At 38.1% G+C, this 14,102-nt stretch overlaps 1 protein-coding gene across 5 annotated transcripts in view; it reads right to left on the bottom strand.

The window, feature by feature from the left end:
- The window catches only part of mim (missing-in-metastasis), a 190,944-nt gene that overhangs the window by 23,172 nt on the left and 153,670 nt on the right, over nt 1–14,102 (bottom strand). For all 5 annotated transcript variants that reach the window (XM_074181285.1, XM_074181284.1, XM_074181286.1 and 2 more), the window contains 3 exons: nt 9,294–9,378; nt 5,860–5,951; nt 2,929–3,164 (listed from right to left, as the gene is read on the bottom strand). In XM_074181285.1, coding sequence (XP_074037386.1) covers nt 2,929–3,164; nt 5,860–5,951; nt 9,294–9,378 — 413 coding nt within the window. The remainder of the gene's footprint in view (nt 1–2,928; nt 3,165–5,859; nt 5,952–9,293; nt 9,379–14,102) is intronic.

Below are 14,102 nucleotides of genomic sequence, written 5' to 3'. Positions count from 1 at the left end.
TAACATTTCTAGTTATTTTATGAATTATTTTTCTGTGATAACTTTCAGTATGTGTGTAATCTCATTATAATGCTTAATTCTATCATAGTTATGTGAGTGTTGACCTACCGAGTCTATAGTGAGGTTGGTATCAATTTGATTGAGAACATTTATAGGTTTTAAATTATATAGACTTAGTATATATGCTTGTACACATTTTTATCTTTTTCAGCTTTGTCAATAAGACTCATTCTTCTGACAATAAAGCTTTTTTTACCGTAGTTTGCGCTGGTCAGGCCCTATCCCCCGATACATTTGGGAGGGCGCGCCAGCATTATCAACCAATGACCACTCCCCACACCGTGGGGTAAGTGATCATTGGGACCGAGAATCATGTGCCCTGAACAAGCGCAATGGGCCAAAGACGACGGCCTTCGACATCTGTCCGGCTAAGATTTCTGCATTAGTGCAGCAAACCGGTATGATTTTAGGATTCGAGAGTAAAGAGGGTATCATTCCACCAAGGACTCCAATAATCAGAACAACCATCTTGACAGAATGGTCTGGATAAAGTCTGCGGAGTTCGAAGACAAAACCTCGTTATTTTATGCGTTTTTCCTCATCTTTTCGGACGATATTAATCTCGCCAGGAGCTGAAAACTCCACGACAAATGTCGTCTTGCTCTGATGGTCGAGAAGGACCACATCAGGCTTATTAGCTTGTATGAGCCTGAGGGTGGGGAACGAATAGTTCCAATAAATTCGCCACTTCTCGTTCCCCACAACGGATTCAATATCTTCCGGAGCGTAAGGCAACACCGGTACCTCGTCAATACCGTAAGAGTACCGTAGATGGTAATATAGCACTCTTAGGGCCGCGTTATGTCGATGGATATAGGCCGAGACCGCATATGCTGGACATGCCTAGTGCAAGTGCATTAGGGTCACGGCATGCCCTACACCTTGTGTCACGAACCTCTATAACCATCACGCGACTGCGTGAAGACACCATCCTGGCAAGCCATGATGAACCCCTCAGTTTTCGACTTCAGCCCATTCGACCTGAGAAGAGCGAACATCAGGCGCTTTGATAAGCCAAGGTCTTCGATGTTATTGAAGAAGACCCCATGCATTGGCCTATCTTTGTGTTTCTGCAGAAGTAAAGTGATCTCTGCGGCTTTTATCTGAGCTTTTTGCTGAACGGGTTTCAACTCGGTGACAGGGTTGTGGTCACCTCGCATTGGCCTATCTTTGTGTTTCTGCAGAAGTAAAGTGATCTCTGCGGCTTTTATCTGAGCTTTTTGCTGAACGGGTTTCAACTCGGTGACAGGGTTGTAATCACCTCGTTCGGAGTCGAAAACTATACCGAGTTCATCAGCTGCTCGAGCAGCTGCCCTAAGGAGAAAAGCTCCAATTCCTGCTCTCTCATGGTCACGGACCATGCAGAGAAGGGGGTCCGAACTCCTGATGACTTTACAGGCTATATCCATAACCATTCTGTCATGTAGATACTCTAAACTCAAAAGTCCACGGCCTCCCTGTTGTCAGGGAGTACAACCGTGGAACGGACGATTTGGGATGCAAACTCCTATAAAGATGCATCATTTTTCGAGTCTTTACGTCGAGTTGATACAGCTCCTCCCGAGTCCACTTCACTACTCCAAACGAGTAGAGTAAGATTGAAAGGGCAAGCATATTTGTTGCAGCAACTTTGTTCTTCTCCGACAGTTTCGATGACCAGATCTGTCAAAGTTTGTGCTGCTACTTGCCGCGGAGAGAGTTCTTCACTGTTGTTACCTCTTGTGAGTGGCGTTGTTACCTCTTGTGAGTGGCGTTGTTCCACCCCGAGATAAGTATACGTCTCTCCGGCATCCAAATGATGTAGGATGCTTCCATCTACGAGCTGCATATCCTCTCCGAAGTTCCTGCATCGTCCTATTTTGGATGGACCATTGCACATTTGTCTATCCCGAATTTCATACCGATATTATTTTTTTTTCAACAGTAGTTTGTGCTGGTTAGGCCCTATCCCCTGAAGCCCCGTTACATTCGGGAGGGCGCGCCAGCCTTATCAACCAACAACCCACACCATGGGGGGTAAGTGATCATTGGGTCCGAAAATCATGTGCCTTGAGCAAGCGTAGTGAGTGTATTTCTTTACAGAATGGAACTATTGAATGCTCACTCATTTGAATTTATCGTTACGTTTTCCCTGTGGGTTTGCCAATAATTGACTACACTTTACAATAATCAACTCAACTTTATTTTACACTTGTACTAAAACTTCAAATAATATTCAAATGTCTATCGCCTTATAAGATCGCTCTATATCGCTCCGTACTTGACAACTTGACTTGACTATCTCGATTAGCACGTGGGTATCGTTTATATATGGCAATCGAAGGATCTCGAAGGCGGTAGAGAATTCGCTGGAATTCCATCGAAATGGTGCGATGCGAACATCGAACAAGCGCGAAACGCCGGCTGGGACGCCTGCGTTCTTGGCCACGACATAATTGATTTTCGACGGCCAGCGGCGGCCGGCTTTATTTTTTAGGGATGATTCACAGCACACACAATATTCATTGTTCAATTCATTCATTGAGAAATAACTAAAAAACTGAATCCAAAATAATGAAATCATAAACACAATTCTTAAAGTAATTAAGTTATCTACGAACGACCTGATATTGAAAAGTCAACTGAAAAAGTTTTTGATGAACTGAATTTAGGGCTGGAATTTATGATATTTTTGTAAATATATTCTTTCAAACAGTTATATAAATGTTGTTCATATTCAGATATAAGTCTGGATAATATCACTTCCTATAAAATTACAAGATGAAAAACATCATACAATTTTTAGAGAATTCACCATACTGGAAAGTAACCTCTAGAAATTCACTACTGCCCAAAAATATATTGATGACTCTTTGTGAAACAACTTACCACCACCGGTTTCAGAAATCCAACGAAAGTACAAAATCTGCCTCGTTCTTCAACAAGAGCTGCTCTTACGGCATGCTTTTCGGTTTCTTCCAACAGCTGACGTCTTTCAGTGACGTCTTGCAAACCGCATTCGAACCGTTTTTGTACGTCGCCACCAGCGCCTTTCCGCATCTTCTTCTGTAACCTCAGCGTATCTGTAGATCTTTTCTTCAGTTCAGCTCGTGCCCGTTTGTAATCTGAAACGTATAAGAAAAACCAATATAAAAAAGTACCATTGGATATTTTTTTGTGGACAAAAGTACTATGAGTCTGCATGGAATTACACAATAAAAAAATATTTAATTAAATGGAACTGACCGATACTTGATGAAAATCCATATTAAAACTAATTAATACAGTTTATTATATGATTTTCACTATGAAGGGCTTTACAAAAACCGCGACACGTGTTTCGCTATACAATAGCTTCCTGAATTTGTTTAATGATAATATCTGTGTGTGCTGGTTAACGATAAATTGAAAAATCATATTTTTTGTTAACTTTTGTTATTGTTATTGAAGTGAAATACATTTTACTAGAAATTTTCCATTAACAATAAAATATATTTTTATGAACTGAGTTATTAATAAAACAGAAATGTGTCGTTCTCAAGGCTTGAAGAAGCAACATTTTTATAACAACCGGCAGAAAAATATTCCTGGAGTTTCTTTTCAACGATTATCGTTTGAAAATATCACATGTTGGTGTTATATTCTCAGAATATCGAGACAATTTTTGTTGTCTAAAGCAAATTATTAGAGAAAAGTGTTTTTTTGTATAATTCAGTGTTCATATGAAAGTATTTGTTTCGAAAAAAAAGTTTGTTCTTGTATTTCAATGTTTATATGAAAGTAGCTGTTTCAGGAGCGCTTTTTCGTTTCCGAGATTTTGGCCTCCGAAGTGGTCGACCTACAGCAATCCAGGACGAGGATTTGAGAACCCTAGTGGAGACTGACCCATCACAAAAACATGCGTGGGATGCCGGAAGAACTGGGCGTCAACTCCCATGGGGTTTTTGATGGTTTGAAATGCATTGGAAAGGTAAACAAGCACGAAAAGTGGGTGACCCACGATTTGAACGATCAACAGAAATTGTTACGTTTCGAATTCTGTTCTTCTTTGCTTTTGCGCAACCAAAACGATCCTTTTTTGCATCGGATCGTCACGTGTGATGAAAGGTGGATTTTCTACGACAATAGGAGACGTCCACGACAGTGGTTGGACACCGACGAACCACCCAGGCATTTCCCAATGGCAAAAACCCACCAAGAAGACCATGGTTACTGTATGGTGGTCAAAATTGACACCAATGTATCTTGACACAATGACGTCGCTGGAATTGCAAAGGCTGCTGCTCAAAAGCTTGGAACACTGTTCCGAACCAGTAAACTGTACACACCTCAGCAACTTTTGATGTTTTATAAAGCTCAGATCAGGGTATGCCTACCCTGATCTGGAGAACTGTGTTTATAGTTTATGTGGAATAAACTTCCTGAGAACGTTTTTCCAAATGGATTAAACCTCCAGCGATTCAAATCCAATGTGAATCGCTAGTTTCGCAAAGGCACCACTCCGAGAGCGCCTTAAGGATTTTCCTGTAGTACTCGTATTTTGTCCTTAAAAAACAGGTCAAACCGTCACAGCAGAATTATATTGTAAGGAAGTCGACGAAATGTACCGAAAATTGCGTCAGCAACAGCCGGCATTAGTCAACAGAAGAGGTCCGGTCTTGCTTTACGACAACGCCAGTCCGCACCGTCCGAAAATTGAATGAATTTAGCGTCGAAGTGCTGCTTCAGCTACTATACTCCGCATATCTGTCGCCAACCGACTACTATCTTTTCAAGCACTTCGGTAACTTTCTCACCGGTAGAACATCAGCCAATCAGGGCCAGGCAAATACTTGGATTATATTCAACGACAAATTACACATCTTCGCAATTCCAACCCCACAAAAATTGAAAAATTACCCAAAATTTATGACAATAATGAAACATAATCATGCCACACCATATTGGTATGCTGTTAAAAATTGAAAAAATACCATTTATATTTATTAAATATCTCAAATAATCTAAAAGAATAATTCGTTCAGGGCAGTCCCAACTCCCTACCTTATAGGTTAATGGACTGACACCTATTAGAAAACAACTACTCCCCTAGCTAATACCACGAAGGGCGTGGATTATATCCGACAGGTGTCAGTGCAGGATTCCACACTGAAGTTATTTCTGCATATTATCTTGGCGATACAACTACCGTAATAGATTTTCAATTATTGGAACACACTTTCAGACCGGTTTCGGGCTGTTTGGCCCCTCGTCAGTGCAAGTCAGTGCAACGAATTGTTCTTTTAGATGATTTGATTTATAGCCAGTCTTCAAGTATGCCCACTGACTATATGTGAAAATATTAAATATCTATTGGATACACTCGAATCGTGCTCGAAATAACGAGTTACAAGTGTAAACAATTATATGTTTCTTAAGTTGTCACCAAATTACTACAAAGATTCGAGGATACCACAGATAAGGTATCGGTCTTGATTTTGTTTGCGGTTTCTCCATGTGGGTCAGAAAGACAACAGTATTATATATTTATATAATCTACCCACTAATTGTAAACTCTAATCCGAATACATAATGCTAAATTATCATATCATTATTATAATATCGTAACAATATGAGCACTTCTACAGTAAATTGACTTATTCATTTATTTATGTATCACATCATTTTGGGAAAGACATCCGAAATATGAACTGTCTCAACAATAATTATACTAACAACGATCCAAATTTCACTCAAATAATAAAATTAAAAGCCTTTGTGTCAGGTATACATGAACACCGAAAACGCCAAAAGCTGAACAAAGGGTTTGTTGTGCCATACCTTTTGCATGATCCTTATCCAAGTTGAGAACGGTCTTCTTCCACTCTTCCAGCTTATCCTGAAGCGGTAGAATGAGACATTCCATGATAACGCTGGAAAACAAGTTTTCGAATTAAACTTCAGCAACTTCCGTAAAGCGAATACATAATCACGGTTTACAAGAGAACTATTTCAGCGTTCGTATTTAGAGAAAACAATGTACAGGGATATAAAGGCTCGAAAAATAATCAGGAATTATGAAATGAAGTTGATTCAAGGTGAGGGAAATGAAATAGGGTGAATTTTATGATTGGTTTTTCATTATTTCCATAAAATATATCTATCTATGTATCTATCTATCTATCTATCAATCACCTACTGAAAAAACAACTGATGTATGAACCATATCTCCACATAACCTATAAAAAAACTGGAAAATCGTTTAATTGATTTGATTGTTTCACGATATTTAATGGAAACAAACCTGAATATGATGTAATTTTTTAAATCGAAACCTAAAAATATTTCAATTTTAGCCTGAAATACCCATGTGCCGAAAACAGTTTTTCTTCAAAATTAACAGTGGATTTTTGTTGAGTTGTCTACTTTCAGGTGGTGTGAAAGAAAATTAACAATACTACTGGATAAATTGTCATAAAATTCTAATTCTGGACAAAGCGTTTCATTTTGAATGCAAATATTGACAAAACTAGCACATCCTCCCGAAGATTTGTCCTCCTAGCTAGGTCATCGTCCATCCTGTCCTTTCGAGGAAGGTGGACAAGTCACTGTGAGACATCTCCTTTATATCGACAGGTGTAGGCCAAGACTCGCCGAACACACACTCTCTTATTGACGATACCTCCGTACACTCGCATAGGACATGCCTGACAGTTTCATCTTCCTGTTCACACATCCTGTATAGAGGTGTGTCCACTAGCCACATATTATGGAGGTGTTTCCTTAGTTGACAGTGACCAGTCAGAAATCCTAGTGTTAAGCGTGGATTATTCCTGGTCATCGCCAGATATTTCTTCCGCGCCAGCTTCCCAGGGTCGCCCAGGGTGATCCTGGCAAGATTGCATACTTTGATTCCATCCCATCTCTTTAGGAATTGAGCATGGGTGTGACGTTTGGCTGGTTCCGCAATTGTCGAAGTTATCAGGCCGTAGGTGCTACTGGGTCCTAAAATTCTTAGTCCCGCCGCTTTCTTGGCTAAAGAGTCGGCAATGCGATTACCTTTACTCCTGTCGTGCCCTTTAACCCACCTCAGGATAATGTTATTATCTACCGAAGCTTTGGCTAAATCTTGGTGGCACTCTAGTACTAGCCCTGAGGTAACACGTCTGTTCAAGGCTAATAGGGCTTGTCTGCTTTCAGTGCAGATTCTTATGTTTTTTGCTAGACATTCCTTTCCTGGTGATTTCTTTTGTGGCGATTGAGGTACCAGTCAGTTCTGTTTGAACCACGCTGGTATTTTTTCCCATTCTCCACTTAATCCTTAGGCTTAGTGATCTTGAGTACACTCCACATCCTGAGCCTTCTTTGATTTTTGAGCCGTCTGTATATATATGCGTATTGCATTTGTAGCATATGACTCTGTGTTCTGTTTCATTTGTATTTTGTAGGGTTCATTAAACACAAACCTGGGTCCAATTGCACCACTGGTTGCCTGCAGTTGAGGTTGCGCAGTATGTGCTTCATTCCTACTTCGAGGTTTTCACCAGCTGTGCGCAATCGTAACATGGCCATTAACGCAACCTCCTCAATGTACATGTTCAGAGGGGTCAGACCAGTAATTAATTCCATTGCCGCGGTTGGTATTGTTCTCATGGCTCATGTGATGTTTAAACAAGCCAATCGCTGTATTCGATATAATTTTTGGATGGTCGTTGCTTTTAAACTTTCGGTCTCCATGCAATGGCTCCGTAGTTTAACATATGTCTTATTATTGCAGTGTAGATCCGAATGACCACATGGGTTGAAAGACACCATGCGCGTCAAACTGTCCTCCGACATTGCTCATAAGCCACTCATGCTCTTTTTGCTCTACTCTGTAGGTGAAAATTCCATGTTAGCTTCCTGTCGAGGATTGTACCAAGGTATTTCACCTCTTCAGAGAAGTTTAGTTTGTTTTTGAAGATTTCGGGAGGTTTCAAGTCCGATAAACTTCTTTTCTTTGGGAAAAGAACCATCTCAGTCTTCTTGAGATTGATCGACAGTGAGTGTTCCTTACACCATATTTCTATTAATTTGAGCCCATTCTGTGCTGTATCGCACAGTGTGTTCATAAATTTGCCGGTCTGCAAGATAACTATGTCATATGCATATGCAATTGTGTAGAATCCATTATTGTTGAGGTGATTAATCAAGGTATCCAAAACTATGTTTCAAAGAAGGGGTGATAAGACCCCTTCCTGTGGGCATCCCCTCAGGACCAGTCCCCTCATTGTGATGTCTTCTACATTGATACTTATTGCTCTACTAGAGAGCATCTTGAGTATCCATTCTCCTACTACCAGAGGTACATTCCTGGAGGGTAGTTGCTGCGTAATTGTTGGAAAGGTTGTTTTATCAAACGCTATTTTAGGTTAAGTTTCAACATAAAATAAAACATAGATTTCCTCAGTACATAAAAAAAAAGTTTTTTTCAAACTCAGTGAGAAATGAACAACTTGAATGGCTAAAAATTGAAAGGAAACTTCTTCTCTTAACAACTTAGAAAAAAAAGATTCCAACGAAGTTGTTGATTTTTCAATTATTTACAAATTGTTTGCCATTTTGTCCCTTTCGACTTTCAAGTAAATTAATTCTCCTATTACAACCACAATATTTAATATCCTTCCTAATAATAATGATTATTATTTATTCTTCAAAAATGAAAAATATATTAATTTCTATGATTTTTTTAACAGGAAGCCTATTACCCCGTATCGCCTAGACATCGTAGGGGTTGAAACCCGTAGATCCACGGCAGAAACCAAAGGATGATTTGACTTGAATAAGTGATTTCCTCGCCATAGGAAAAATGACAACTGACAACTGAAGAAGGCAACGTGACTCGTTTACAATACTGTCGAGAAATGACACAACATCTAACAATGAAACGTTCACGGCCTGAGATAACTGTGTCTGATGTTTGTTTCGTCTACAACTGCGGTAAACCCAATCAAAAGCGGTTTGTCCTCACAGCACATACTTTATACCCAGGAAGTTTTTGCTGGGGAATAGTAGTATGTTTGTGTGGGAGTAAATAAAACACTGTCGTCTTTGATAAAGACTACAGCAATTGTAGACGAAATATCAGGCATAAAAACCAATAGACTAAGGCCAACAATCTTGAAAAATAGCTTTGACACAATATGAAATCTACTAAAAACTTCTATTTTTTATGTATACACATATTGATTCGTAGCAACCAAAATATCTTAATAATTCGATAAAAAATTACATACCTTGTGAAATTCTTTATTCGAGCCTCAACCGCCTTATGTCTTAAGCATATCCGAGTCAGTGCTGTTCCAATTTCTCGAGTGGCTCCTGAAACAAAAGTATCATTTAGTACATAAACGCAAAATCAATACACTATTTTTTGAAGTATGACCATTATCGATAAAAAATAAAAATTCAACAGGTTAAATTTCTGAAACGAATCTATTATTTTTGTCTTAAAACAAGTACCGTCACATTCTGTTTAAACTTCAGAGTGAATGTTATTCATCGCAATGCATTTGTGTAAATTACATAAATATTGGCGCATTCACCAAAAATATCAGCCCCGATAGTAAAATACACACATCGGAAAAGTCTAGGGATAAAAATGGCAATAATTTTTTTTAGATCGCTTTAGGGAAAAAAAGTTGACGGGTGATTATTAAACGAATGTAACTTACAACAAAATTTAGTAAATGGTCAAAAATACTGAGTGGGCATATAAGCAAAATTTAAAAAAAATATGGCTCTTCTTTGGCACCCCGAAAAAAAATCATAATACAAAAAAAATTGGAATCAGTACAAAGTATGGCCTCCACGCTGGTTTATTACGGCCCTACATCTATCGTGCATCGACAAAATGAGATTGTCAATGTCTTGTTGAGGTACATTTGCCCATTCAGCGATTAAAAGCTCTCTCAATTGAAACGTTGTGTGAATGTTCCCCATATGCGGAGTAATTCTTCGTTGAAGCATGTCCCACACATGCTCGATGGGATTCAGGTGATTGTGCTGGCCATGGCAATACATCAACTCCTTCGTTGGTGAGCCAGTCAGTCACTAGACGTGCGACATGTGGACGAGCATTATCGTGCATTAGGTGGAAGTTTTCACCAATAGCACCAGCAAACGGACGGACGATAGGTAGAAGAATGGTGTCGAGGTACTGTCGAGCTGTGAGGGAGCGATTTGGAAAAACGAGATCGGTTTTGCCGCCGATCATGATTCCGCCCCATAGCATTACTGTACCACTTCTGTATGTGTGGACTTCCTGGACGTGTCTCAAACGTTCATTATTTCCAGGTCGTCTCCACAGTCTTACTCGAAGAAAATCTGGATGAAATCCAAATCTGGATTCGTCTGTAAACAAAACTGTGGCCCAATCATTTGCATCCCAGTTTTGATGTTCTTGACACCACTCTTATCTTCTACCGCGATTGCCTCTCGACAAAGGTGAACATCTAAGTGGCCTTCTGTTGTGGAGATCTGCTTCATGCAGTCGATTTCTGGCAGTATCACGACCAATGGTTACCTGGTGCGTCTGCTGCAACACGTTAACCAACTCAGGTGCTGTGATTGTCGGTTGTCTTCTTGCGGTTAAGACCAAAAATCGGTCTTGAACTACAGTTGTAGCGCGTCCTCGCCCTGGATGTTGTTCGGCTGGACTGCCAGTTTCACGGAAACGCCGCCACAATCGACTGATAACACTTTGGGAGACCCCCAAACGAAGAGCTACATCATTTTGTCGCATGCCACCTTGAAGAAGCCCTGCAGCTCTATTCATCTCAGCCAATGGTAAGTGATGGCGTTCCATGTTAAAGCACAATATTTCCAGTTTAATTGCTGAGCAAGAACTGCATATAATGTACAAACTCGACACTTTCAGATTATTCATTTTAGCCGAAAACCTACAGTTTGTAAAAAACTTGATAAAAGATTAGTTACCGTTTTTGCAGGCTTTGTTCAACCCATAGAAATCTACAGGGTGGTCGAGTGTACCAATTTAATCGAAATTAAACGACCTTATGCATTTATTTTTATGATATTTAGTATGTTATAAAAATATCCCTAGACTTTTCCGATGTGTGTATAGACAAAATAAGCAATGTTTGTTTATACGAGTATTGAAATCGAATGCTATATCCATCCGTGGTGGTTTGGCAAAACAGACTGAATAAAGGACAAATAATTTGACAAATGTAGCTTCAGCAAGGTGGTCGTTATCAATTGTCAAAAGTTCGGAAGCCTTGGTGGAAGACCCTACATATATGATCAACTCTGGAAACCATTAAGATATAATCTTGACCGATAGCCAGTTGATACTATTGCTCAAAACAATCTACTTGCCTAGCTAATACTCCGACGAGTAACAATAAATGGTTTTAAATGCACGACACGAATAAGTGGAAACTCTTACCGACTCGATTTCCTATTGCATCACCCCAGTTCTCGAAAAAACTAATTTTCCTCGTATTCCTCGAGCGCACTTATAGAATGCACTTTACCGCCGAGATGAACGTTATTATGTTCCACAAGAACGGCTTCCGAAGGGCTATTGACCCTGTGCCGCTTTGTTATCGAGTGCCAACTTTCAGACTTTCAACTCAAAGTGAGGAAATTGATTCCAACTACATATTAAAGAAGCGTATCTCCTCTTCGAAGTAAAATACTGCTAAATGAGGAATTTTCATTATCGAGTTGGCGTCGAAGACAACTAAGAATCGCTTTAATATGTATGGATGAAAAGGGATTTGATGGAGACAATGAAAGTCAAGATTTATTCATTTCATTTAGGAAGAAACACTTGAAGAAAAACTAGCATTACAAAAAAACTATTCTACTATTTCGAGTATTCCACTAATGTTTAATATGAATCAATATCAACTTTGTAACAAAAAACCACTTCAGAAAAATGTTACCCAACATTAATTCAATTATTTAAATTATACAAGGATGTTTCTTTGATAACATACTAATATTTGGGATTATTTTCGAGTTTATTTCGAAAAAAAAAACTGATGATGAACTTATGTCCCAAACATGACAACTGTTGAACTACCTTCGTTATCAAAATATTTTTTTGAAACGCAGTACGCATCTATGCGTGAAAATGCTTTTTGTGTACATCAAATATGTACATAACATTACAAATAAATGTATATCAAGTTAAAATAAATAATAATATGGAAGTTGATAATTAAATATGAATAGAAACGTACCGAAGGTGAAATTTGTAAATGAAAATGAATAAAAAATAAATATAGTTTAGAAAACTAAAAAACACGCTTTTAAAGAACATCGAACTAAAAAGTTAAAAATATTTTTTTAAACAAGCTTAAAACAATAACGAACGAAAAATACTAGTATTATTGTGAAAAAAGCGACGGGCGCATGAAACTCTTTGACTTCTTCCATTAAGATAATTGGCATCAAGCAATAATGTCGATATATCAAGGAGGTAACGTACAGCGCCATCTGCCCGCGAGTAGATCAAGGAATAATGTCGATATATCAAAGAGGTTACGTACAGCGCCATCTGCCCGCGAATAGATCAAGCAGTAATGTCCATAATTATGTCAAATACAGAGCCCGATATGAAATGAAAAGGAGAGTTACAAACAAACAAACACACATACATAAAGGTGAAGCTTATATAAAGCGTGTTAAAAAAAAGAAAAATTGCACAAAAAAATGCAAAACAGGCACTCGGATGAACATTGAGGTAAGTTATAAACACCAATTCTTCTGGTGTACCACAAGGTAGCATTCTAGGTCCATTAATGTTTTCTCTTTTCATTTTTGACTTTCCTGCCATGTTATCCCAGTGCGACGTACATTTATATGCTGATGATTTTCAATTATATCTGTCAAGTCAATCTAATAATATTTACCATGCTATCACCAGGATGAACTTAGATTTAGAAAATACACATCTATTTTCCAAAAATCATGGCCTTCGAATAAATCCAAATAAAACAGTAGCCCTATGTTTGGGATCTGACCTACAAAGAAATGAAGTTGAAACAAATTTCCATCTTTTTCTTGACAATGAACCGATTGACTGGGTGAATTCAGCAAAAAATTTAGGTGTATATATCGATAACACTCTCTCGTTCAACGAGCACGTTAAACACATTTACAAAACTTGCTTTTTTAAACTGAAATCCTTATACAAGTTCAAGTTCCAGCTTTCTCAAGAAACAAAATTGAAATTAGTTCAATCATTGATTTATCCCCATATTGAGTATTGCTGCTCAGTGTATTACAACTTCTTGCCAGACTATAATAAACACAAACTTCAACGCATACAAAATGCTTGTATGAGATTTGTGTGCTGCATAAACTACCGTGATCATGTAACTCCATATTTATTGAAATTAGATCAACTGAATATTGAGTTTAGAATTCGTAATTTCATATCTGTATTCTTATATAAACTATTGGAAAGCAAAACTCCTAATTACTTGTTCAGATTAATTAGTAAGCGATCTGATAATCGTTCTATCAATTTAAGAAAAGATACATTTACCATTCCATATCATGTTACCACCAAGTTCGAGGGATGTTTTTCTTACTTTGGACCGAAGTATCTAAATAATTTATTACCGTATATTCATTTGTGTATATATCAATTCGAAAAAACCTTGAAAATTCATTTCTTAGATGTTCAAAAATGATTGTAATCTTTTATATTATCTCCATAATAGTTTTTTTTATATTATTTTTGTGTCTATTGTAACTGTTACTTATAGCCTCACTGTATGCTTATTTTTTTTCTCTGGGACGGGTGGAAGATAGCCTCTGGGTAACCCTTTTTCCTTTGTGTATAAAACTTGTTTTTGCACAATAAACGTTATTAAAAATTATTTTCCACATGGTACGGTTTAACGAGATCTTACCTTGAAACTTACCACTTCTAGCATGAATTTACAAACGCGATAAAAAATTATATGACATGCTTAGAGACGTGTTCCTTGAATCAATTTTTTGTTTTCCAAAATATAATTCTAGTGAAAGGTCATCTTACCGTGTATCCAATAAACTCTGTATTT

Source organism: Leptinotarsa decemlineata, unplaced genomic scaffold (assembly GCF_025532065.1).
Source record: "Leptinotarsa decemlineata unplaced genomic scaffold, Ldec_3_MD MMD2_tig00026307_RagTag_RagTag, whole genome shotgun sequence".
NCBI classification, from domain to species: Eukaryota; Metazoa; Arthropoda; class Insecta; order Coleoptera; family Chrysomelidae; genus Leptinotarsa; species Leptinotarsa decemlineata.
This window is presented reverse-complemented; position numbering and strand designations above follow the sequence as displayed.